The following is a 26471-nucleotide window of genomic DNA, read 5'->3' on the forward strand; positions in this document are numbered from 1 at the left end:
TACAGATGAAGCCACAAGACGTACACTGGTGCACAGGCGCAGATGCGTGGTTGCCCGTTTGCCTGTGCATAATTATTCGCAAACGTGTGAACTCACCAAGCCCATCGCTAATGTTGGCGCCAATTGGAATATTTGAACTTCAGAAAGTATGTTGGCCAGTGCCGTCTCATCTACAGTTATTACTCGTGTTCCTATATCTGTTCCTCTGCTCCTGTTATTGATCTGGCTTGCCCTGACCTCACTCAAATGTTACCTTCCCTGACCTTGGTCTGTCTCTGGATTTGCTCTGTCCTCTGCTTATCTGCCTGATTCTACATATCTGACTTCTACTTGTATCCTGACCACTCTCTGCCTGATGCTTATGCTTGTATCTGACCATTTGTTGCTGACCTAGCTCGTCTGGCCTTGCATCCAGGTATTCACCCGTCCTTCTCTGCATGCTACCTGGTCCCTGCTAGTCCTGCACCTGCTACCTGCCACTGCCTGTCAAGCACCTGCTGCCTGCTGTTTCTGATGCCAACTGCTGTTCCAGCGATCTGACCTGTCTCTGGTGACGTCCCTGCTACCCACCACAGCAGCTGATGGACATCTTACAGGTATTCATACCTTGCGGCGGTCTCGGTGGTCTCAGAGCTGGGGCTGTACGAAAGGCCTCCCTCTACACGTCAGGCTCTGCCACAAGATACGTGACATTGGCGTTGAACTTGGAACCATGTTAATACTTGGCATTGAACTTGGAACCATGCTGGAACTTGGCAATGAACTTGGAAGCACGTGATTTGTGTCATGGTTGGATCAGCCCCCCCCCCCCCCCCCCCCCAGCTCCTGACACTGATGCCTTTGGGTGGTCCGTGGTCCTTGACATTACACCTCCAGCTGGCATATATACTTGTAAGTGATCTATTGATCTTCATTCTCCTCCCCTCTATCCTCTGTTGATACAAGATTATTTATCTAGTTGTTCATCTAACATTTTCAGATACACCACGTGCTTTCTCCTGATGAGCGGCACCAAGCCATGAAATGCGTCAACCTAACAACTGCTGTATACCAGTATACTACAGCTCTAACAGTTTCTATTATTTATATATTCGTACCATCACATTATGTGACAGGGACCAGTAAGGTCATCATAGGCCATGCAGAGGTTACCTTGCACCATTTTTGTACCCGACTGTGATATATGGTGGACTCTGTAACTATCGTGCTACCCATTTTTAACCATGTTATTACCAGTTACCACTGTTTTAGGAATTGATGCCATGTTTAATGTGTAGTCCTATCTGTATGTATATGGAAATTATGTGTGTAATTTTGTTATGTACCGAATATTAAATATCTCAATCTCCACCATTGTATTCATTTCAACCACGTGCTTCGTTCGAAGTCCCACCCTTTGCTCCTAATTTTAACAACCTCTGAAGGAACCTTGGTTGAGAATGTCTGGATTAGATAAAACACTCATATCTACCTCAATTAGGGCAGTAGGATAAATATCGGACATTTTCCATGTGTGTAAAAAAAAATATGAAATGATAGTACTGACCTTCATTTCTTCACTAAGTCCCTCCAGGTCCATGCTGTCTGGGGTGGATATCCAATATGTTCCTCTTTGGGACAGTCCTGAGAAATGTCACTATTGTCACTGTTAAGTTAGCAGGATTGGTTATTGAATAAAGTTAGACCACCTTTGTTTGTTTTTTTGTACTAAATTAGGAATTGGGTGGGGGCACTATGTCAGGACCAAGAGCTGAACTGGCGACCTCTGCTGTATCTGGCAGTTGCTGAACCACCTGGGATCTGGACAGCTCCCTGTCTGTTTCCTTGGAAAACCTTGCCCTATGTATTGTTTTTCTTGAACCTTGAAATATTTGCTTCTCCCATTAACTTCCTATTAAACCATGCCTCCACATTCAGTTTGCCAAATTATTTCACTCTCTCCAGCCAATATCTCACACTTGTTGCCCCTGATGTCATCCGTATTTTTGCTGGCGTTCATTACCAACCTTTGGATTGTCGCTCAACTATGATTCCGTCTGATCCGAACCTGTAAGCAATTGTTACCGACCTTTGGCTTGTTTACTGATTATGCTTCTGCTTGATCCCTACCGGCTTTTTCTCCTACTAGACCCCAGCTTGCTCACCTCCTGGTGTATTAATTTTGAGGACTGTGACCTGGTAATAACACGCAGCAAAACCCACCTCCACCTTCAGGAGTGTTTTGGGATTCCCCATAATATTCCAACCAGACCCCTATCCAAACTTGGATGGATGTAATCCATGTCAATCATGGCATCCAACGATGTAATCCATATCAGTCATGGCGCTCAATGATATAACTCCATCTCCACCAACAGTTTGTGTTTACAAAGTGGAAACCTGCACCTGCCTACACACGTCAATCATGACGTAAAGTGAAGGAAATCCTATGACTTTTTTTTTCACTTCATTTCAATTTGGTCACCAACATCGCCTGAAATAAGTGCACCCAAATATTGCCTATGTTTGGTTCTATCTTTTTTGGAAACAAATTTGCATCAATTGGTCGAATTTACAATTTTCCTGAACTTGAAGAGCAGTCCTAATAATAGCAGTGAAGAATGCTGAATGCAGAGAACTGATTTTCCCCCTCCCTCACTGCTCACCCCTCCCTTCCATAAGATGAAGAGTCTTGATAGCCAGCAGCCATATCTCACCTCTCCTACTTGCAGCCACCTTCCTACAACCTTCTTCACACTGCATGCACCTGTTTAGTTTCACAAGATTTCCCTGGATGTAGGTTATAATACTGTGGCACCAAGAAGAGGTCATAGGACCATATGACCTTGAAGGGGCTGAGAAAAAAAACTGAAAACCTTCTGTCATCTTTCAGTCTGGTCCTTCTGAAAGGTAAGTTGGCATTTACAGTTTTAAAATATGTCTCTTTTTAGATTAACAGCACTGAACCTTGGGGTGCCCCACTTATAACACTGAACCATGGGGTACATTACTAATAATACCAATCTTTGGGGTGCACTGCTGCTAACACTGAACCTTGGGGTACCTGACTAATAACACTGATCTTTTGGGTACACTGATCCTTGGGGTTCCCCACTAATAACTTTGATCTTTGGGGCACCCCACTAATAACACTGATCCTTGGGGTACCCCACTAATAACACAGAACCTTGGGATTACCTCACTAATAACACTGAACATTGGGTTACACTACTACTAACACTGAACCTTGGGGTACCTGACTAATAACACTGATCTTTTGAGTACACCACTAATTACACTGATCCTTGGGGTTCCCCACTCATAATACTGATCCTTGGGGTTCCCCACTCATAATACTGATCCTTGAGGTTCACCACTAATAACACAGAACCTTGGGGTACCCCACTAATAACACAGAACCTTGGATTACACCACTAATAACACTGAACCTTGGGTTACACCACTAATAACACAGAACCTTGGGATTACCCATCTAATAACACCGAACCTTGGTGTACCTGACTAATAACACCTAACCTTGGGTTACAACACTAATAACACTGATCCTTGGGGTTCTCCACTAATAATACCGATTCTTGTGGTACACCCCTAATAACACTGGTCCTTGAGGGGTCTCACAAATAACATTGATCCTTGGGGCACCCCACTAATAACACTGATCCTTGGGGTACCCCAGCAATATTTCTGATTCTTGGGGTACTCCACCAATAACCTCAGAACCTTGGGATTACCTCACTAAAAACACTGAACCTTGGGGTACACCACTAATAACACTGAACCTTGGGATTACCTCACTAATGACACTGAACCTTGGGGTACACCACTAATAACACTGAACCTTGGGATTACCCCGCTAATAACACCGAACCTTGGTGTACCTGACTAATAACACTGAACCTTGGGTTACAACACTAATAACACTGATCCTTGGGGTTCTCCACTAATAACACTGCTCCTTGAGGGGCCTCACTACTAACATTGGTCCTTGGGGCACCCCACTAATAACACTGATCCTTGGGGTACCCCAGTAATATTTCTGAATCTTGGGGTACTCCACCAATAACCTCAGAACCTTGGGATTACCTCACTAATAACACTGAACCTTGGGGTACACTACCAATAACACTGAACCTTACCCTAAGAATTAAGGTGGTCTGGCTGTCCCACACCTACAAGCTTACTTTTTTGCTGCACAATTACAGCACTTTACAGGCTGGGACTTAAACACTATAGAAGACTCTTCCAGAGACTTATTGATCTGCCCATCTACAGAATACTCAGCTCTGTCTCACACTGGAATGGGTTTTCCTACTACCCCCTCCCATTGTCCCACTGTGCAGCTACTGATGAAACTATGGAGAAATACTAAGTAGAGATGGGGTTTAACGGGGTTCCTTTGCAGAACGCCTATTTGGGGTAACCGAATTTACACAGAGCTGGCTAAACTTGGAGAACACTCTGTTCCATTGCTAAGGAATTACCATTATCAGTATTTACAGCTGCGTCACGCTGTTGGTAGTCAAAGCAGATACTCCTCCATGCACTTGACGGACTCATCTTTTCTTGAGTCCATTTTTACTGATCCAGAAAAAAAAGGGTATTATAGCTAGGATTTATGCACATCTACTGACCTATATTCACGCACCTGACCTTTTGCCCTGTTGGGGGAAATGGCAGAGAGATGTTGGGCCTACAGATGGGTTATAATGGGAACAAATACTTGAGGCTGGTCCACTGGTGTCGTTGTCACCAGCTCAAAAATGATCCCATCAGTTTATCTTACATCGCACTTATTGGACTCCAGTGCAGCTTCACAAGTGGGGTAGATGAGAATCCCCCATCTGCCCTAAATGTCAGAGTCATTCTGGAGATTTCATTCCTATCCTATGGAAATGTCCTAAATTTGTGAGATATTGGAATCGTAGGAATAATGTCCATCATTAACCAGGTTTATCAAGTTCAACTAGCCTAGCAGTGGATCAACTGAGGTACTTACTGGGAAGTCTTAATGATGAGTTATATTTCCCCCCTCCTGTTTCCTTATTTATTTCAGTTGCTTATATAGCACCATCAATTTACGCAGTGCTTTACATATACATTGTACATTCACATCAGTCCCTACTCTCAAGGAGCTTACAATCTAAGGTGCCTAACTTGCATAATAGGGACAATTTAGACAGGATCCAATTAACCTACCAGCATGTCTTTGGAGTGTGGGAGGAAACCGGAGTACCCAGAGGAAACCCACGCAGACACAGGGAGAACATGCATTTATACCTAGCTAGAAAAAGTGAGGTACTGGCTCTCAGCACAATCTCCAACAAGAACACGGTGGATCCAAACAGTTAATACCATACTTGTTTGTGAAAGAAACACATACTATCACAGGAATTCACCAAAGAAATGTATGAGTATCTGCCATTGTTGGCTAAACACACCTGGGGGGGTGGGGGGTAGCACCTTCAAAACCTGTTCTTGATGGATTGTTACAGGCATTGTTAAACTATATTGTCAATAGTATTAGGACGCCTGCCTTTACACACTCACGTGAACTTTAATGTCATCCCCGTTCTAGTCCGTAGGGTTCAATAGTGAGTTGGCCCACCCTTTGCAGCTATAACAGCTTCAACTCTTCTGGGAGGGCCATCCACAAGGTTTAGGAGTGTGTCTATGGGAATGTTTGACCATTTTTCCAGAAGGACATTTGTGAGGTCAGGCACTGATCTGGATAAGAAGGCCTGGCTTGCAGTCTCCGCTCTACTTCATTCCAAAGGTGTTTTATCGAGTTACGGTCAGGACTCATTCAAGTTCCTCCACCCCAAGCTTGCTCATCCATGTCTTTATGGACCTTGCTTTGTGCACTGGTCCAAATCATTTGGTGGAGGAAGGATTATGGTGGGGGGTTGTCTTTCAGGGGTCGGGCTTAGCCCCTTAGTTTCAGTGAAGGAAACTCTTAAGTCGTCAGCATACCAAGACATTTTGGACAATTTCATGCTCCCAACTCTGTGGGAATAGTTTGGAGATGGCCTGTTCCAACATGACTGCCCAACAGTGCACAAAGCAAGGTCTATAACAGTGATGGCGAACCTTGGCACCCCAGACGTTTTGGAACTACATTTCCCATGATGCTCAACTACACTGCAGAGTGCATGAGGATCATGGAAATGTAGTCTCAAAACATCTGGTGTGCCAAGGTTCGCCATCACTGGTCTATAAAGACATGGATGTGCGAGTATGGGGTGGAGGAACTTGACTGACCAGCACAGAGGCCTGACCTTAACTCAACAGAACACCTTTGGGATGATTTAGAGCAGAGACTGCATGCCAGACCTTCATATCCAACATCAGTCCCTGACCCCACAAATGCGCTTTTAGAAGAATGGTCAAACATTCCCAAAGATACCCTCCCAAACCTCGTGGATGGCCTTCCTAGAAAAGTTGAAGCTGTTTAAGCTACAAAGGGTGGGCCAACTCAATGTTGGACCCTATAGACTTAGAATTGGATGCCATTAAAGTTAATTTGAGTGTAAAGGCAGGTGCCCCAATACTTTTGACAATATAATGTATGGCGATACATAAGATATACTTCACTCTCTCTGCTGTTCTATGATTAGCCGTAACCTTTCCCAAACATCAACCGAGCCAACACAACCAAAACGCTGTTTCTAGTTATACCCAAACCCCGAGTCATGGGCCTTGCAGTCCAACGAAGGGCGCCAGTCTCCCTATCCTCTACCTTCCGGTACACTCTTCGGTCTATGTGTTTATATATATCGTTATAGAAGAGCTCAGGGCACATAGGGCCCCTAGGCTGGGGTGGAGGTTACTGTAACGACATTTCATTACTAAGCTGCAAAGTTCAGGTCTCAGATTACAGACAAAATGTGCTTTCTTGGTTATGGATGGCATAGGGAGGGGTTAGAACCTTCGTCTAGGCTTTATTAATGATTTGTCTCTGTGTTCTGGTGATAACCTGTGTGTCAGGTTGTAACAAGATGTCACTGACAGGGCTGGACCAACCCAGAGGCAGAAAAGGTAACGGCCTTGGGGGCTAAGGTGTGGAGGACGTTGATGAGTCGAATTCTCTCCGGCTGTGTCTTGCACTTTGCTGACTGTTTGCGCAAGTAGATTGGCTCTTCATTTTTTAATCATTGGGGCCCCAAATTCCATATTATGGCTGCCCCTGCACTTTAGCAAAAGCTCTGGATAAGCAGAGTGCAGAGGATAGTCATGGCATGGACATCGCAGTTTCTTTCATTGCACAGAGAGGTCCAATCGCTGGTGGCATGGGGAAAGCTGACCTCTAATGAAATTGGGAGAGCTGACCTCTGATGACATCAGAAAAGAGCTGACCTCTGCTGAGGCAAGGGTAGTTGATCTCATATGAAGCCAGGAGAGCTGACCTCTGATGAGGCTAGGAGAGCCAATCTCTGATAGTGGCAGGAGAGCTGACCTCTAATGAATCCAGGAGAGCCAATCACTGATGGCGGCAGGAGAGCTGACCTCTGCTAACATTGGGAAAGCTGACCTCTGATGACATCGGGAGAGCTGACCTCTGATGACATCGGGAGAGCTGACCTCTGATGACATCGGGAGAGCTGACCTCTAATGACATCGGGAGAGCTGACCTCTCCTGACATCGGGAGAGCTGACCTCTGCTAACATCGGGAGAGCTGACCTCTGATGACATCGGGAGAGCTGACCTCTGCTAACATCGGGGGAGCTGACCTCTGCTGACATCGAGAGAGCTGACCTCTGCTGACATTGGGAGAGCTGACCTCTCCTGACATCGGGAGAGCTGACCTCTGATGACATCGGGAGAGCTGACCTCTGATGACATCGGGAGAGCTGACCTCCGATGACATCGGGAGAGCTGACCTCTCCTGACATCGGGAGAGCTGACCTCTGCTAACATCGGGAGAGCTGACCTCTGATGACATCGGGAGAGCTGACCTCTGCTAACATCGGGGGAGCTGACCTCTGCTGACATCAAGAGAGCTGACCTCTGCTGACATCGGGAGAGCTGACCTCTCCTGACATCGGGAGAGCTGACCTCTGATGACATCGGGAGAGCTGACCTCTGATGACATCGGGAGAGCTGACCTCCGATGACATCGGGAGAGCTGACCTCACCTTTTTGACCCCCAACTCTGACCTTGACCCTGACACTAACAGATCATTTTTTTTTATAGAAAAGCAGGTAGAACATAAACATCAGTAAAAATGGTAAAATTACAGTATAAATTGGGATTTGCACCCACTTCAGGTATAATGTATATTGTGACAGATCGGTACATCCACATATAATAGTAGCATTAAAATTGACTGGTATTGACTGATGGGAATGGAAACAGGGGCATCAGGCCTTGTAAAGTTTGAGTAGTATAAGCTAATAGATACAAAGTGTCCCTTAAAACAGTTAATCCAGGGAACTGAGGCACTTAATAGGCTCAATAAACCAAGTAACATTCACCAGAGAGTAAAGAGAAACAAAGCAGGATGAAGGTAGGTAAGGGAATGGGGAAGAGGGAAGGAGGTCCACTTTCCTTACTGGGTTGGGGGTGTACCCAGTACGCCTATGGGTAGCCAGAAAATCAGAGCCAAAAGGTAATTCTCCCACTTTACAAGACTCTGGTCCGGCCGTACCTGAAGTGTGCTGTCCATGCTGGAGCTGGAGAGAGTCCACAGAAGGGCAACAAAGCTGATAAAGGGTCTGGAGGATATTAGTTATGAGGAAAGGTTGTGAGCTCTGAACTTATTCTCTCTGGAGAAGAGACGCTTGAGAGGGGATATGATTCAATGTACAAATACCGGACTGGTGACCCCACAATAGGGATAAAACTTTTCCGGGAAAGGGAATTTAAAAAGACACACGACCATTCACTAAAATTAGAAGAGAATTGGTTTAAGCTTAAACTGCGTAGAAGGTTCTTTACTGTTAGAGCGGTAAGGATGTGGAATTCTCTTCCACAAGCAGTGGGTATAGCAGGGAGCTTTGATAATTAAAAAAAACTATTAGATGGGCACCTTAAGGATCACAACATACAGGGATATACAATGTCATATAAACATAAAGCGCACATACAGGTTGGACTTGATGGACTTGTGTCCTTTTTCAACCTTACCAACAATGTAACTATGTAACCTCAAACTTACTGTGAATCGTGGTCTGTGTAACCTGGTTTTCCATCTCCATAATGTCGGGGGTCTTTCAGGCCTTTACAATAGTTTGTTTGGAGGCCGCCATGACCTGTAGGGAGAGTTTCAGCTGGGCTTTCGTGAAGTCAAGAGAGCAATGATTCAACAGTGTGAACACCAACATTTTTGCCCAATAACACTGGAAAAACCAGCAGATGTGAGAGCGTGTACCCTATTCACCACAACCCCGAAAACTTTCAGAAGGGTAGTTAGGTATAAATTTGGAGATTTTTGCTGGAACCATGTACCAGCGCCTTAAGTCTTTATAATTGGCTCCTGTATTTTATTTTTTTATTTTGTTTTCTCCTCTTTCAATGCAATGTATTTTTTCCTTCATTCAAGAGGGGAAAGAGTACAGGGGCAGGCGATAGTGTGACTGATCATTGTGATAGCCAGTCACTGGTCTCCATGCTGGGGCAAACTATGGAGTGCATTTCTGGTACAATATGAGCTATAAGGTACCTTCATTTCCAGGCTAAAGAATGGTTTTAAGTTATAGTCATTGGAGAGGAACTGTCAGAGAATGTAGTGTAGATGGTGAGGGAGAGCTGTCGGAGAATGTAGTGTGGATGGTGGGAGGAGAGCTGTCGGAGAATGTAGTGTGGATGGTGGGAGGAGAACTGTCGGAGAATGTAGTGTGGATGGTGGGAGGAGATCTGTTGGAGAATGTAGTGTGGATGGTGGGAGGAGATCTGTCGGAGAATGTAGTGTGGATGGTGGAGGAAATCTGTCGGAGAATGTAGTGTGGATGGTGGAGGAGAGCTGTCAGAGAATGTAGTGTGGATGGTGGAGGAGAGCTGTCAGAGAATGTAGAGGGAATGGTGGAGGAGATCTGTCGGAGAATGTAGTGTGGATGGTGGGAGATCTGTCAGAGAACGTAGTGTGGATGGTGATGGAGAGCTGTCGGAGAATGTAGTGTGGATGGTGGCAGGAGAGCTGTCGGAGAATGTAGTGTGGATGGTGATGGAGAGCAGTTGGAGAAAGTAGTGTGGATGGTGGAGCAGATCTGTCGGGGAATGTAGAGTGGATGTTGGGAGGAGATCTGTCGGAGAATGTAGTGTGGATGGTGGGAGATCTGTCAGAGAACGTAGTGTGGATGGTGATGGAGAGCTGTCGGAGAATGTAGTGTGGATGGTGGCAGGAGAGCTGTCGGAGAATGTAGTGTGGATGGTGATGGAGAGCAGTTGGAGAAAGTAGTGTGGATGGTGGAGCAGATCTGTCGGGGAATGTAGAGTGGATGTTGGGAGGAGATCTGTCGGAGAATGTAGTGTGGATGTTGGGAGGAGATCTGTCGGAGAATGTAGTGTGGATGGTGGAGGAGAGCTGTCGAAGAATGTAGTGTGGATGGTGGGAGATCTGTCAGAGAATGTAGTGTGGATGGTAGAGGAGAGCTGTTGGAGAATGTAGTGTGGATGGTGGAGGAGAGCTGTCAGAGAATGTAGTGTGAATGGTGGGAGGAGAGCTGTTGGAGAATGTAGTGTGGATGGTGGAGCAGATCTGTCGGAGAATGTAGTGTGGATGGTGGGAGGAGATCTGTCGGAGAATGTAGTGTGGATGATGGAGGAGAGCTGTCAGAGAATGTAGTGTGGATGGTGGAGGAGAGCTGTCAGAGAATGTAGTGTGGATGGTGGAGGAGAGCTATCGGAGAATGTAGTGTGGATGGTGGAGGAGAGCTGTCAGAGAATGTAGTGTGGATGGTGGGAGATCTGTCAGAGAATGTAGTGTGGATGGTGGAGGAGATCTGTCGGAGAATGTAGTGTGGATGGTGGAGGAGATCTGTCGGAGAATGTAGTGTGGATGGTGGAGGAGATCTGTCGGAGAATGTAGTGAGGATGGTGGAGGAGAGCTGTCGGAGAATGTAGTGTGGATGGTGGAGGAGAGCTGTCGGAGAATGTAGTGTGGATGTTGGGAGGAGATCTGTTGGAGAATGTAGTGTGAATGGTGGAGGAGATCTGTCAGAGAATGTAGTGTGGATGGTGGAGGAGAGCTGTCGGAGAATGTAGTGTGGATGTTGGGAGGAGATCTGTTGGAGAATGTAGTGTGAATGGTGGAGGAGATCTGTCAGAGAATGTAGTGTGGATGGTGGAGGAGATCTGTCGGAGAATGTAGTGTGGATGGTGGAGGAAAGCTGTCAGAGAATGTAGTGTGGATGGTGGAGGAGATCTGTCGGAGAATGTAGTGTGGATGGTGGAGGAGATCTGTCGGAGAATGTAGTGAGGATGGTGGAGGAGAGCTGTCGGAGAATGTAGTGTGGATGGTGGAGGAGAGCTGTCGGAGAATGTAGTGTGGATGTTGGGAGGAGATCTGTTGGAGAATGTAGTGTGAATGGTGGAGGAGATCTGTCAGAGAATGTAGTGTGGATGGTGGAGGAGAGCTGTCAGAGAATGAAGTGTGGATGGTGGGAGGAGATCTGTTGGAGAATGTAGTGTGGATGTTGGAGGAGAGCTGTCAGAGAATGTAGTGTGGATGGTGGGAGATCTGTCAGAGAATGTAGTGTGGATGGTGGAGGAGAGCTGTCAGAGAATGTAGTGTGGATGGTGGAGGAGATCTGTCGTAGAATGTAGTGTGGATGGTGGAGGAGATCTGTCGGAGAATGTAGTGTGGATGGTGGAGGAGATCTGTCAGAGAATGTAGTGTGGATGGTGGAAGAGATCTGTCAGAGAATGTAGTGTGGATGTTGGAGGAGAGCTGTCAGAGAATGTAGTGTGGATGGTGGAGGAGATCTGTCGGAGAATGTAGTGTGGATGGTGGAGGAGATCTGTCAGAGAATGTAGTGTGGATGGTGGAGGAGATCTGTCGGAGAATGTAGTGTGGATGGTGGGAGATCTGTCAGAGAATGTAGTGTGGATGGTGGAGGAGATCTGTCGGAGAATGTAGTGTGGATGGTGGAGGAGATCTGTCGGAGAATGTAGTGTGGATGGTGGGAGGAGATCTGTCAGAGAGTGTAGTGTGGATGGTGGGAGGAGATCCGTCTGAGAATGTAGTGTGGATGGTGGAGGAGATCTGTCGGAGAATGTAGTGTGGATGGTGGAGGAGATCTGTCAGAGAATGTAGTGTGGATGGTGGAAGAGATCTGTCAGAGAATGTAGTGTGGATGGTGGAGGAGAGCTGTCAGAGAATGTAGTGTGGATGGTGGGAGGAGAGCTGTCAGAGAATGTAGTGTGGATGGTGGAGGAGAGCTGTCGAAGAATGTAGTGTGGATGGTGGGAGATTTGTCAGAGAATGTAGTGCGGATGGTGGAGGAGAGCTGTCAGAGAATGTAGTGTGGATGGTGGAAGAGATCTGTCGGAGAATGTAGTGTGGATGGTGGGAGGAGATCTGTCGGAGAATGTAGTGAGGATGGTGGAGGAGATCTGTCGGAGAATGTAGTGTGGATGTTGGGAGGAGATCTGTCGTTGAATGTAGTGAGGATGGTGGAGGAGATCTGTCGGAGAATGTAGTGTGGATGTTGGGAGGAGATCTGTCGGAGAATGTAGTGTGGATGGTGGAGGAGATCTGTCGGAGAATGTAGTGTGGATGGTGGAGGAGAGCTGTCGAAGAATGTAGTGTGGATGGTGGGAGATTTGTCAGAGAATGTAGTGTGGATGGTGGAGGAGAGCTGTCGAAGAATGTAGTGTGGATGGTGGGAGATCTGTCAGAGAATGTAGTGTGGATGGTGGAGGAGAGCTGTCGGAGAATGTAGTGTGAATGGTGGAGGAGAGCTGTTGGAGAATGTAGAGTGGATGGTGGAGGAGAGCTGTTGGAGAATGTAGTGTGGATGGTGGGAGGAGATCTGTCGGAGAATGTAGTGTGGATGGTGGAGGAGATCTGTTGGAGAATGTAGTGTGGATGGTGGAGGAGAGCTGTCGGAGAATGTAGTGTGAATGGTGGAGGAGAGCTGTTGGAGAATGTAGTGTGGATGGTGGAGGAGATCTGTCGGAGAATGTAGTGTGAATGGTGGAGGAGAGCTGTTGGAGAATGTAGTGTGGATGGTGGAGCAGATCTGTCAGAGAATGTTGTGTGGATGGTGGGAGGAGATCTGTCGGAGAATGTAGTGTGGATGGTGGAGGAGATCTGTCGGAGAATGTAGTGTGGATGGTGGAGGAGAGCTGTCGAAGAATGTAGTGTGGATGGTGGGAGATCTGTCAGAGAATGTAGTGTGGATGGTGGAGGAGAGCTGTCGAAGAATGTAGTGTGGATGGTGGGAGATCTGTCAGAGAATGTAGTGTGGATGGTGGAGGAGAGCTGTCGGAGAATGTAGTGTGAATGGTGGAGGAGAGCTGTTGGAGAATGTAGAGTGGATGGTGGAGGAGAGCTGTTGGAGAATGTAGTGTGGATGGTGGGAGGAGATCTGTCGGAGAATGTAGTGTGGATGTTGGGAGGAGATCTGTCAGAGAGTGTAGTGTGGATGGTGGAGGAGATCTGTTGGAGAATGTAGTGTGGATGGTGGAGGAGATCTGTTGGAGAATGTAGTGTGGATGGTGGAGGAGAGCTGTCGGAGAATGTAGTGTGAATGGTGGAGGAGAGCTGTTGGAGAATGTAGTGTGGATGGTGGAGGAGATCTGTCGGAGAATGTAGTGTAAATGGTGGAGGAGAGCTGTTGGAGAATGTAGTGTGGATGGTGGAGCAGATCTGTCAGAGAATGTAGTGTGGATGGTGGGAGGAGATCTGTCGGAGAATGTAGTGTGGATGGTGGAGGAGATCTGTCGGAGAATGTAGTGTGGATGGTGGAGGAGAGCTGTCGAAGAATGTAGTGTGGATGGTGGGAGATCTGTCAGAGAATGTAGTGTGGATGGTGGAGGAGAGCTGTCGGAGAATGTAGTGTGAATGGTGGAGGAGAGCTGTTGGAGAATGTAGAGTGGATGGTGGAGGAGAGCTGTTGGAGAATGTAGTGTGGATGGTGGGAGGAGATCTGTCGGAGAATGTAGTGTGGATGGTGGAGGAGATCTATTGGAGAATGTAGTGTGGATAGTGGAGGAGAGCTGTCGGAGAATGTAGTGTGAATGGTGGAGGAGAGCTGTTGGAGAATGTAGTGTGGATGGTGGAGGAGATCTGTCGGAGAATGTAGTGTGAATGGTGGAGGAGAGCTGTTGGAGAATGTAGTGTGGATGGTGGAGCAGATCTGTCAGAGAATGTAGTGTGGATGGTGGAGGAGATCTGTCGGAGAATGTAGTGTGGATGGTGGAGGAGATCTGTCGGAGAATGTAGTGTGGATGGTGGGAGGAGATCTGTCGGAGAATGTAGTGTGGATGGTGGGAGGAGATCCGTCGGAGAATGTAGTGTGGATGGTGGAGGAAATCTGTCAGAGAATGTAGTGTGGATGGAGGAGGAGAGCTGTCGGAGAATGTAGTGTGGATGGTGGAGGAGATCTGTCGGAGAATGTAGTGTGGATGGCGGAGGAGATCTGTCGGAGAATGTAGTGTGGATGGTGGGAGGAGATCTGTCGGAGAATGTAGTGTGGATGGTGGAGGAGAGCTGTCGGAGAATGTAGTGTGGATGGTGGGAGGAGATCTGTTGGAGAATGTAGTGTGGATTGTGGAGGAGATCTGTCGGAGAATGTAGTGTGGATGGTGGAGGAGAGCTGTCGGAGAATGTAGTGTGGATGGTGGGAGGAGATCTGTCAGAGAGTGTAGTGTGGATGGTGGGAGGAGATCCGTCGGAGAATGTAGTGTGGATGGTGGAGGAGATCTGTCGGAGAATGTAGTGTGGATGGTGGAGGAGATCTGTCAGAGAGTGTAGTGTGGATGGTGGAGGAGATCTGTCAGAGAGTGTAGTGTGAATGGTGGAGGAGATCTGTCAGAGAGTGTAGTGTGAATGGTGGAGGGCAGTGCCAGAACAAGGCCATCGAGCGCCTCGGGCAAAAATGTCAAACTGTGCTCCCCCTTCCCTTAGGGTTAGCGTCAGGGCACCTGCATCCCTGCAATAAACCATTGCGCCCAGGGCATCCGTCCTTCCTGCCCCCTCCTTGTCCTTGTTCTGTTTCCCTCTCTACTTATTATGACTAAATCGGAATAATTCAACCCAACATTTCACCCACACCCTTTGTTTCTCAATGGACCAAACATGGTAATGTTTGGGCTGTTGGCCCAGCCAATATACGCACGGACACGCAAGATTCATCCGTCTCAGCTCCTGGGGTGGGCCATTTCGGCATCTTCACCTTGGGTGCCACAGGACCTTGACCTGGTAGCCTACAATGGGACTTTTATGGTAGGGTAATTCTTCCTATCTGGGATCAATTACAAGCTTATAGAGGTTTGAACCCTTCTACACTACATGCAACGTTATGAATTACAGGTTGTAGCTGGAGTTCTTATTTCATGTGCTGTCTAGTGCTGTTTTTTAGTTGGTCCTGTTTTTTTTTTTTTGTCTTAATTTTTTTTATTTTTAATATGAATTTCAATGTATTTAACAGAAACTATAGTATTACAATGGAAAACCGGTTCACCTTCATATTTCCATTCTAAGGAGAAATAAAGTGATTTTGGCAAAAATAGATTTTGCCGTTGGCTGTTTAGGTGAGAGTTGAGAGAAAACAAAATCTACCCTTATTCTTATCCTTTACTTAGAAGGTTTTTTTTTTTTTTTTTTTTTTTTTTTTTTTTGTATTTTTAACTCTTTATTTAGAAATTGATTTTGCTGTACTTTATTTCTCTATTTTTTCATTCTTTATTTATTAGGTGTATTTATTTATTTTTTTTTCCTATTGGATTTTTTTTTCTTTATTTGGAAGGTTGTTTTTTCGTTTTATATTTTCAACTTTTTACTTAGAAATAGTTTTTTATTTGTACTTTACTTTACTTTTTTAATTCTTTATTTAGAAAGGCGTGTTTTCTCTCTATTTGTTATTCTTTATTAAGGAGTCTTTTTTTTTCGCATTGTTTTGAAAATTTCATCCTTTTTTTTTTTTTTTTTTTTAAATGTGTGTTTTGTTGACTTTATTTTTTATTCTTTTTTAGGAAGGTGTTTTTTTTGTATTGTATTTGGTATTTGTTTTGTTGTTTTTGAAAATGTTATTTTTTTTTTTTTAACTGTTGACTGCCAGTATCTCAAAAACTTTGAACATCTCGACATCATATGGATGAGAGTCCCCCCCCCCCACACCCCTGCCTCATCTAGAGCAGTCAAGGGAAGAAAAGGGCCCCCAATTAGATCTATGGTAGGCCCTATGGACAACTGAATTTGTTTTTGTGTTGGGTATAAGGAGGTGAGGGGTATGAATTCCAGGGTCGTAGACCATTCCTCAGCTGTGGGGATACCTACCTGTTCCTGCCATTTGGCTTCACTTTTTGCCATGGCATTGGTAAGACTTTTCGAAGAGAAGGGTATTGCATATTTTGGCAATGAGACCTTTCCTATTGCTATCATAGTGATCAGGACCGACTGAGAGCAGAAAGGAGGCGTATTGTGCTTGTGGGACCATCTAGCATGTCTTAACTACAGGTACTGGAACATAAATTCTATGGAAAGGAAAATTCTTCTTGCAGGGTCCGAAAAACGTATCTCTGTATTCATTAATGCAAGTGCAAGTACCTGAAAGTGACCTGATATTGGCAGAGCTCAGGCTAGGTGAAGGAATCTTCTCACCATTTTCTCCAACAACAGATCTGCACCTTCCAAAATTTAGATGCAATTTGTCTCTAGAGTAGAGCTAGGGACCAACCAAAAAAGTCTGCCTAGTTCTCCAGGAACCCAAATTTCTCCTTCTTACACCAGTTTCTCCCATTGCCCCTTTGGTGTGGCCCCTGGCATGGGGAGTTTTTTCTGAAAATGCTACATGGGGGGGGGGTCCTTTTTTTTCAACTTGGTATACAAGTCACTGAAATATTTTTTCGAGATGCTCTATTGTCCTTGATATCAACATGTACCATGGCATCTGGGTTCTCCCCAACTCCACCCAACCCAAAATTTTGATGCAGTCTGTCCCTACAGTAGAGCCAGTGATCAACCAAAACGTCTGCCTAGTTCTCCAGGAACCCACATTTCTCCTTCCTACACCAGTTTCTCCCATTTCCTCTTTGGTGTGGCTCCTGGCATGGGAAGGTTTTCTGAAAATACTACATTGGGGGGGTCCTTTTTTTTCAACTTGGTATCCAAGTCACTGAAATATTTTTTTCAGGATGCTCTATTGTCCTTCATATCAACATGTACCATGGCATCTGGGTTCTCCCCAACCCCCCCCAACAATAGGTCATCCTGATTCGCATTGTGCCTGGTAAACTTTTGGGTGATCACCGTCCTGGTGAAAGATTACCCTGTCCTTCTAATAACGGATTCTCCTACCGCCAGTGTCTGTTTATCCTTGCCCATAGACATGATCCCATCCTTAGTATAGCAGTCAGTCCCCTGGCAGCTGCAGGGTATTTTCTGCGCCATCAGCTCTATTCCTGAACGGATGTCCCCAATATCATGCAACCGGGCATAATTAATGGGGTGTATCAACTCGGGGGTAGCTTATCTAAGGCCGCGTACACACGGGCGGACTGTCCGCCCAACTAGGTTTGTCAAACAGTTTGACAAACAGTCCGTTCAAAATTAGCATGAACGGACTTGACCACACACGACGAACGAACAGTCCGCTGAAAACTTGCGCGATGACGTGAACGGCACGTACGACGGGACGAGAGATTCGAAGTCCAATACACTGCAATGCAACCTTCGCAGTGTAAATTCTTTCTGAGCATGCGCGAGACTTAGTTTCTCGAACAAGCCTACACACGAGCGGACTGTCCGCTCAAACCAAGTTTCAGCGGACAGTCTTACGGAAATTCCGAAAAACTTTGTTCGTCAGACTGTCCGCTGAAACTGTCCGCTGAAGCCCCACACACGAGCGGACTGTCCGCTGAAACACTGTTCAGCGGACAAAGTTGGGCGAACAGTCCGCCCGTGTGTACGCGGCCTAACACTTTTCCCTCTACAATATCTTCTAATGGTGACCCAGCTATCTAGTTCTGGATCCTGCACTTCATGTCACCACTTGAATCTAAATTGGCCCCCGTCACCCCACCAGGAGAAGGACTGTCTCACTCACTGGACCATGTCTGGAAGAAGCTAGAAGGTGTCAGCTGTCCTGGGGACTTTTGATTTATAACCCTTGATTGATCCCTGTGACTGGACAGTGTTCTGTGAATTGCATTGGATACCAGTAGTTGTTTAATGGTGCAAGGTGATCAGACACCAAAGAGATTTTCCTCAAGGTCCCCAACTGTAAGGCCTTAGCCCTTGTACACACGGTCGGAGATTCCGACAACCAAATCCGTCGGATTTTGTCCGACGGATTTTGTCCGAAACTGTTGTATACACACGGTCGGACAAAGTTGTCGGAAAATCCGATCACTCAGAACGTGATGACGTTATTTCATTACGACGGGACTACGTTCAGGCTAGTAGCCAATAGCTTTGGTGTAGGAATTTGATCTGAGCATGCGTGGCACTTGGTCCGATCAAAATTCTCTACACATGATCGGAGTATGTCCGATCAGAGCATTTTGTCAGAAAATTTTACCAACACATCGGATACTCAGATGGAAACAGTCCGATGGAGACCACACACAGTCGGAATATCCGACAAAACGGTCCGATCGGACACATTCTGTCGGAATCTCCGACCGTGTGTACAAGGGCTTAGACTTAAGTGCGTCGGGACCCTACGGGGTAAATGGCCGCGTTATATCAAAATGCCACTCAACTCAACTCGACTGTTCAATATTCATAGTTACTTAAGGAGAGGACTGTCCTCTCGTTAATGCTACTGAGCATTTTTGGAGTATCCCATGCTCCAACCCCTCTCCTGTTTAAAATGTATTTAAGCAATAAGTCCTAAAAAGACTTCCCCAAGAGTGTGTAAATAGAGCCAGTGTGAATGGACTGGTTCTGGCAGTGGTATGTAGCTTTTGCTATCAGGGAAAGGACCAGTTATCACCAGTTGTACCTATGGGGGTAGTAGCACTAAACTTGCATCATCTCCTCCCAACAAATCTGCTAAAACCACGATATTGCTGAATGCAACTCAACGGAGACTAAACATTGTCTTATTTCTGCTTTTCCTGTTCTTTAGATTTTCACATTGAGAAGACCGTAAGCCCACCCACAACTTGATCAAGACATGATTAACTCAAAGCATTACCGGTCGTCCTCTGCCCAGACTCCCACTATCCTATCACCCACTTCCCATTCACCCTCTGGCCTATTTCCTCCACCCCTATCTCCCACAAGCTCAGTCTCACCTATCACCCCTCAAAGAGCCACTGATAGCTCCCTGGGGTGTCTTGTCAATGACCGAGACCTGCACCTGTCGGACCATCTGGGGGACGGCTGCTTTGGGGTAGTCCGGAAAGGAGAATGGAGGATTTCCAGTGAAAGGACAGTGAGTATCTTTTTCTTTTATCTCTGTTGGTTCTCTGAGTTCTCTGACCTCCTGCCATGTTCTATCTCTATCATCTACTGCATCTTTACAGGTGAGTGTTGCAGTGAAAACCCTCCGTGCGGATGCCAGCTTTGACCCTGCGGTTCTTCAGGATTTTCTGCAGGAAGTGAATGCGATGTACGCCCTGGATCACCCACATCTCATCCGACTCTACGGCGTGGTTCTTACACAGCCAATGAAAATGGTGAGTGGCTGACATTTGTCACAAACAAGGATTCAGACCCTCCTGCTTTCCAAGTGGTTGGAGTCTATGGGGTAGCAGTTTTCTACCTTCTCATAGGAGCTTGGACTTAGCTGTAAGCTAATGTTGTAGGCTGGAGTTAGGTTGCAAGTGCAGAGAAGGCACAGCAGAGACTTAGACTGTGAAAACTTTGGGTTCAGAAATGGTGAGGCCAAGATTGTGGGTGCTTCTGAGGCTGCAAGGCACCTGAGGAGCCACAGATCCAAAACGCAATGTTCCCCACGCACACATTCAATAAATCCGGCTGTTCGGTGATGCTGGGTGCTGTAATAACCATAGGCTGGAAACCGTGTCTCCTCAAAGTGAAGAAAATGTCATCAGCACACCAAGGATTCCTCAAAAGGGTCCAAAGCTTTATTTTGGGGCCACATGCTAGAGATACAGCAATGACCCATCACGGTCACTTGCCTGATGAAGGGGCCCTGCATGGCTTGCTGTAGCTCTATCATGTGACCCTAAATTAAAGCTTTGGACCCTTTCGAGAAATCCTTGATGTGCTGATGACATTTTCTTCACTTTGAGGAGACACAGAGGCACTAAGCGGGTGCAACGGCGGTGTAACGTACATGTTGGTGGAGCCTGAGGAGCAGGGGGAAGGGCTCTCTTACAGCCCTGGCTCTGGAGTTACTGGTAAGGTGACAGGGAATGCCGGAGCTCAGAGTGGCCTGAATACCTGGTAGAATACCTGGTAAGTCCCTCGCTGGCAGGTGCTGGTGTGCGTCTGGAATTCAGGATAAAGGGCCTGGACGCACTAGCGAAGGAACAGGAGCCAGAGAAGACTGCAGATAGGCTGGTGTGAATGCAAGATGGGCACAAGGCAGAGTCGGACAGTCTGGGTCAGCAACTAGCAAGCAGATCAGGTTCAGGCGGCAGGCAGGAGAGTAGTCAAAAGACAGGCTGAGGTCAGCAACAGCAGAACGGATGAACAGAAGGGACAGGCAGAAATGCATTCCAGGAACAAGCTAGGGGCGGCATTCAGGTAGAGTCCAAGGCAGGATCAGGTCGGCAACAGCAACTGGTAACAGAAACACAAGAACGTAATAGACCAAACAGCATTGACACACTGAACTAGTGCAGTATAAATAGCCCATCTGGTGCTTGCGTGCACCCTTTAACCAGCCACAGGCAGGATTTCTTAGCTTTGTGCATCTGCACAACTGAATTGTCCTTTTCTGAAAGGTGGCTGGCTGGCTGCACAAGGACCAGGTTTGGGTGCAGGGGAGACTTGGGCTATGGCTGCAGCAATGGTGGGGCTATGAGTGCAGGTGCAGCAATGGCATCGTTTTTAAAAAAGAACACTATCCTGGCCAGGGCTGGACTGGGAAAGAAATTTGGCCCTGGACTTCATCCAGACTGGCCCACTTACATTTTGAGTGTCCCATCAGCACCCCCTTACATCAGAGTGTCCCATCAGTAGCCCCCTTATATCAGAGTGTCCCATCAGTAGCCCCCTTATATCAGAGTGTCCCATCAGTAGCCCCCTTATATCAGAGTGTCCCATCAGTAGCCCCCTTATATCAGAGTGTCCCATCAGCAGCCCCCTTACATCAGAGTGTCCCATCAGCAGCCCCCTTACATAAGAGTGTCCCATCAGTAGCCCCCTTACATCAGAGTGTCCCATCACCAGCCCCCTTACATCAGAGTGTCCCATCAGTAGCCCCCTTACATCAGAGTGTCCCATCACCAGCCCCCTTACATCAGAGTGTCCCATCAGTAGCCCCCTTACATCAGAGTGTCCCATTGCCAGACCTCTTACATCAGAGTGTCCCATCAGCACCCCTTACATATGAGTGTCCCATCAGTAGCCCCCTTACATCAGAGTGTCCCATTACCAGACCCCTTACATCAGAGTGTCCCATCAGCAGCCCCTTACATCAGAGTGTCCCATCAGTAGCCCCCTTACATCAGAGTTTCCCATTACCAGCCCCCTTACATCAGAGTGTCCCATTACCAGCCCCCTTACATCAGAGTGTCCCATTACTAGCCCCCTTACATCAGAGTGTCCCATCATCAGCCCCCTTACATCAGAGTGTCCCATCAGCAGCCCCCTTACATCAGAGTGTCCCATCAGCAGCCCCCTTACATCAGAGTGGCCCATCAGCACCCCCTTACATCAGAGTGTCCCATCAGCACCCCCTTACATCAGAGTGTCCCATTAGCACCCCCTTACATCAGAGTGTCCCATCAGCACCCCCTTACATCAGAGTGTCCCATCAGCAGCCCCCTTACATCAGAGTGTCCCATCAGCAGCCCCCTTACATCAGAGTGTCCCATCAGCAGCCCCCTTACATCAGAGTGTCCCATCAGCAGCCCCCTTACATCAGAGTGGCCCACTGAGCCATCGGCCCACCGGGAAACTCCGGGTAGTACCGATGGCCAGTACATGCCTGATCCTGGCTAGGGTAACTGTGGAAGAGCAAATTCCATGTACAGAAAGGGAAATTTGATCTACACAAAAGGGGTATCTTGACAGAAGGGAGATATGGGCGTGCCTACCCCTGCAGGGTAGCACAAGAGAAAGTTATGAGTATGCCCCTCCTGCCCCTAATTGGTTACAGAGGTAGGCTGTGTATAACATTCTAATAAGGGCATGTATTTCTTTCTTTCTTGTATCTCAGGTTACAGAGTTGGCACCTCTTGGATCCTTACTCAGTCATCTGCACTCCTATAATGGGGTGTATTCTCTGCAGCTCCTGTGGTCATATTCCATCCAGATTGCCTCTGGGATGAGCTACCTTGAGACCCATAATTTCATCCACAGGGACCTGGCAGCTCGGAACGTTTTGGTGATCAGTGAACAGATGGTAAAGATTGGAGATTTTGGGTTGACAAGGATTGTGGAGACAAATGATGATCATTACACCACATCTCCTGGTCGAAAGATACCCTTTGCATGGTGAGGATGGAATTCAGCACTTTGTTGTGTCGTAGAGTGAAGGATCAGTAAGGAGTAAGATGCTAACCAAATCTAAGGTTGGGTTATGTTTGGAAAGTCAAAAAACACTAATAAGTCCATTATTCTCCCTCTGTGTGGTAGGTGTGCTCCGGAGTGCTTGAAGTTTGGCAACTTTTCACACGCAAGTGATGTCTGGATGTTTGGGGTCACCATGTGGGAGATGTTTACTTATGGACAGGAACCCTGGTTTGGCTTAAATTCAAGACAGGTAATGATAGGCGTGAGCAAAGGGTATGCAAGGTGTGCCCCGTATGGTGCACATTTCCCCTGTTTAGACCCCTGAAATATAAAAAAAAAACTATTTTATTTATTTTTTCTCCTAAAAAAAAAAAATTGTAAAAGAAGAATTAAAAAAAAATAATAATAGAAATGAATACTACTGACACCGTCCACTGCCCTACTGACATAAATCTCTGCCTTTATGACCCCATCTACTGCTCTACTGACACAGTCTATATATATATATATATATATATATATATATATATATATATATATATATATATATATATATAAATATATATATATGTATATATATATATATATATACAAAGTAATAATATATTTAATATTATAAATAATAAATATATTATTATAAATAATAAATTTATAATAACATTTATACAATTTATAATAAATAATTATTATAAATAATAAATATAAATATTATAAATATAATATATAAAGTAATATATATAGTAATATATATATATATATATATATATATATTGTAAGGGATCTTCCCGGGGTAGGGTGTGTTTGGACACAGTTCACAGCAGACTTGGAATTTGATAAAGCAGATCTTGGCGTTTATTCGTGGTACAAACAGTCCAGCAAACAAAATATACAGCAACACCGTGCTTTCTAAGTACAACAAAAATAAAAGTCCTAGCCCGGCTGGGCGCTTACTAACAGGTTCTGCTCACCTATCTGACACTTACAAACACAGCGTCTTTCGCCTGGATATCGCAGGGTGAGTTTTAGCTCCAGCAGTGGCTGTGCTTGCAGCTTCCTTCAACACACAGATTGTTCATTCCCTGGCTGAGAAGCAATCACCTGCAGACCCTACAGAGCCTTTAGCTTCCCAGGCTAATTAGGATCCAAGCTCACCTGATCCCAAACCCAGAACTGGATCGGGGGATGTGGAATGACAGGTCCCTCTACCAAACCTACCTGCCATTCCATATAAACCCAGGCCCGGCAAAATTAAATAACAACTCAGCAGCATATCGCTGCTGAGAAACTGAACCATCCTGGATTTACCATCTCACACTGTGTAGCAACCTAGGTGAGATGTACACCCCCTCGATCACTTCTCCAGTGACATGTCTACATATCCCCCCCCTCTTTTTCAGACCGGAGGGCTGAGCCTTTTGTCCCCACAGACAACTTACCCTTGACAATGCGTCAGCATTTGCCTGTAATTTCCCTGGCCTGTGTTCCACAGTGAAATTAAAGTTTTGTAGGGAGAGAAACCATCTAGTCACTCTTGCATTTCTCTCCTTGTTTAACTTCATCCATGTTAGGGGGGCATGGTCTGTCACCAACTTGAATTTCCTGCCTAGCAAGTAATACTTTAAAGATTCTAGGGCCCACTTTACTGCCAAACATTCTCGCTCCACAATGGCATAATTTTTCTCGGCCGGGGTTAGTTTCTACTCAAGTACGTCACTGGATGCTCCTCACCATTCACTACTTGTGAGAGTACTGCACCTAAGCCTGTGTTAGAGGCATCTGTCTGGACCAGAAATTCTCGCCTGAAATCGGGGGTGACTAACACAGGTGGTTGGCACAAGGCAGACTTAAGGCTTTGGAAAGCCTCCTCGGCCTCTGGGGTCCACGTGACCATTGCTGTCTTTCCGCCCTTTGTCAAGTCAGTTAGCGGAGCAGCAACTGAGGCAAAGTTCGGCACAAATCTACGGTAATAACCCGTAATACCCAGGAAAGCTCTAACCTGTTTCCTTGTCAGGGGTCTAGGCCAATTCTGTATTGCCTCAATTTTATTTAGCTGTGGCCTAACCAATCCTCTTCCAACAATGTAGCCCAGATATTTGGCCTCTTCTAGGGCTAGAGCACACTTCTCGGCATTTATGGTCAACCCTGCATCACTTATGGCATCCAACACGGCCTGTACCTTACAGAGGTGACTTTCCCAATCAGGGCTAAAAATGACCACATCATCGAGGTAGGCGGCTGAGTAGTCACGATGTGGTCGCAGAATCAAGTCCATCAACCTCTGGAAAGTTGCAGGCGCTCCATGTAACCCGAACGGCATCACTACATACTGGAATAGCCCATCAGGGGTGGAGAAAGCAGTTTTCTCTTTAGCCTCGTCAGAAAGTGGAATCTGCCAATAGCCCTTTGTGAGATCGAGGGTGGTTATGTACCTGGCGTTACCCAACTTCTCAATCAACTCATCTACCCTGGGCATAGGATACGCATCGAACTTGGAGATCTCATTCAACTTTCTGAAATCGTTACAGAACCTCCAAGTTCCATTGGGCTTTGGGATTAGCACAATTGGGCTGGACCATTCACTCTGTGACACCTCAATTACCCCCAGAGCAAGCATACGTTTTACCTCGGCAGATACGGCTTCCCTACGTGCCTCGGGTATCCTATAGGGCTTAAGGTTTACTCTGCTTCTAGGCTCAGTTTCAATGTGATGATGGATGAGGTGTGTACGCCCTGGGAGGTCAGAGAACTTGTTTTTGTTTTTCTGTAAAAATTCCTGAGCCTCCTGTTTCTGTGACACTGATAGAGTATCACCTACCTTGACTGGAGGGATTGGTTGTGACAAATTATTAACAGTATTTGTCGCCCCCAAGGATTCCCTGTCTTTCCAGGGCTTGATCAAGTTTATGTGATAAACTTGGAAAGGCTTCCTTCTACCTGGTTGGTGCACCTTGTAGTTCACCTCACTGATCTTTTCAACAATTTCATAAGGACCTTGCCACTTCGCTAAGAATTTACTCTCAACAGTGGGGACTAGTATAAGGACCCTATCGCCTGGGTTGAATGTCCTGATTCTTGCGGACCGGTTGTAAATTCTACTTTGGGCCTCTTGAGCTCTCTGGAGGTGTTCCCTTACCAGGGGCATTACAGTGGCTATACGGTCCTGCATTTGTGCTACATGCTCAATAACACTCTTGTATGGGGTGGACTCATTCTCCCATGTCTCTTTTGCAATGTCTAGTAGACCCCTAGGGTGATGACCATAGACCAACTCGAATGGTGAGAACCCTGTGGACGCTTGGGGCACCTCCCTAATAGCAAACATGAGGTAGGGTAATAAATGATCCCAGTCACGACCATCTTTTGCCACCACTTTCTTCAACATATGTTTCAAAGTTTTATTAAATCTCTCCACCAATCCGTCCGTCTGGGGGTGGTACACAGAGGTACGGATGTGTGAGATTTTAAATAGTCTGCATAATTCCTTCATTCCTTTCGACATAAATGGCGTACCTTGGTCAGTTAGGATTTCTTTGGGGATCCCAGTCCTAGAGAACATATAAAACAACTCACGTGCAATTGTTTTAGATGCAGTGTTTCTTAAGGGTACAGCCTCAGGATAGCGGGTCGCATAATCCAGGACTACCAAAATATACTGGTGTCCTCTAGCTGACTTTACAATGGGACCCACTAAATCCATGGCAATACGCTCAAAA

General features: G+C 46.3%; 1 protein-coding gene across 1 annotated transcript in view; it reads left to right on the top strand.

Annotated features, from left to right (window-relative positions):
• The first annotated feature begins 2644 nt into the window (after nt 1–2644).
• The window catches only part of LOC143962188 (activated CDC42 kinase 1-like), a 38327-nt gene continuing 14500 nt past the window's right edge, over nt 2645–26471 (top strand). The window contains exons 1-5 of the mRNA XM_077471520.1: nt 2645–2889; nt 19235–19543; nt 19635–19787; nt 22463–22740; nt 22882–23008. Coding sequence (XP_077327646.1) covers nt 19283–19543; nt 19635–19787; nt 22463–22740; nt 22882–23008 — 819 coding nt within the window. The 5' untranslated portion in view covers nt 2645–2889; nt 19235–19282. The remainder of the gene's footprint in view (nt 2890–19234; nt 19544–19634; nt 19788–22462; nt 22741–22881; nt 23009–26471) is intronic.

Source organism: Lithobates pipiens, unplaced genomic scaffold, assembly GCF_037356315.1.
Source record: "Lithobates pipiens isolate NorthernLeopardFrog02 unplaced genomic scaffold, aLitPip1_a1.2 Scaffold_8, whole genome shotgun sequence".
Lineage (NCBI taxonomy): Eukaryota > Metazoa > Chordata > Amphibia > Anura > Ranidae > Lithobates > Lithobates pipiens.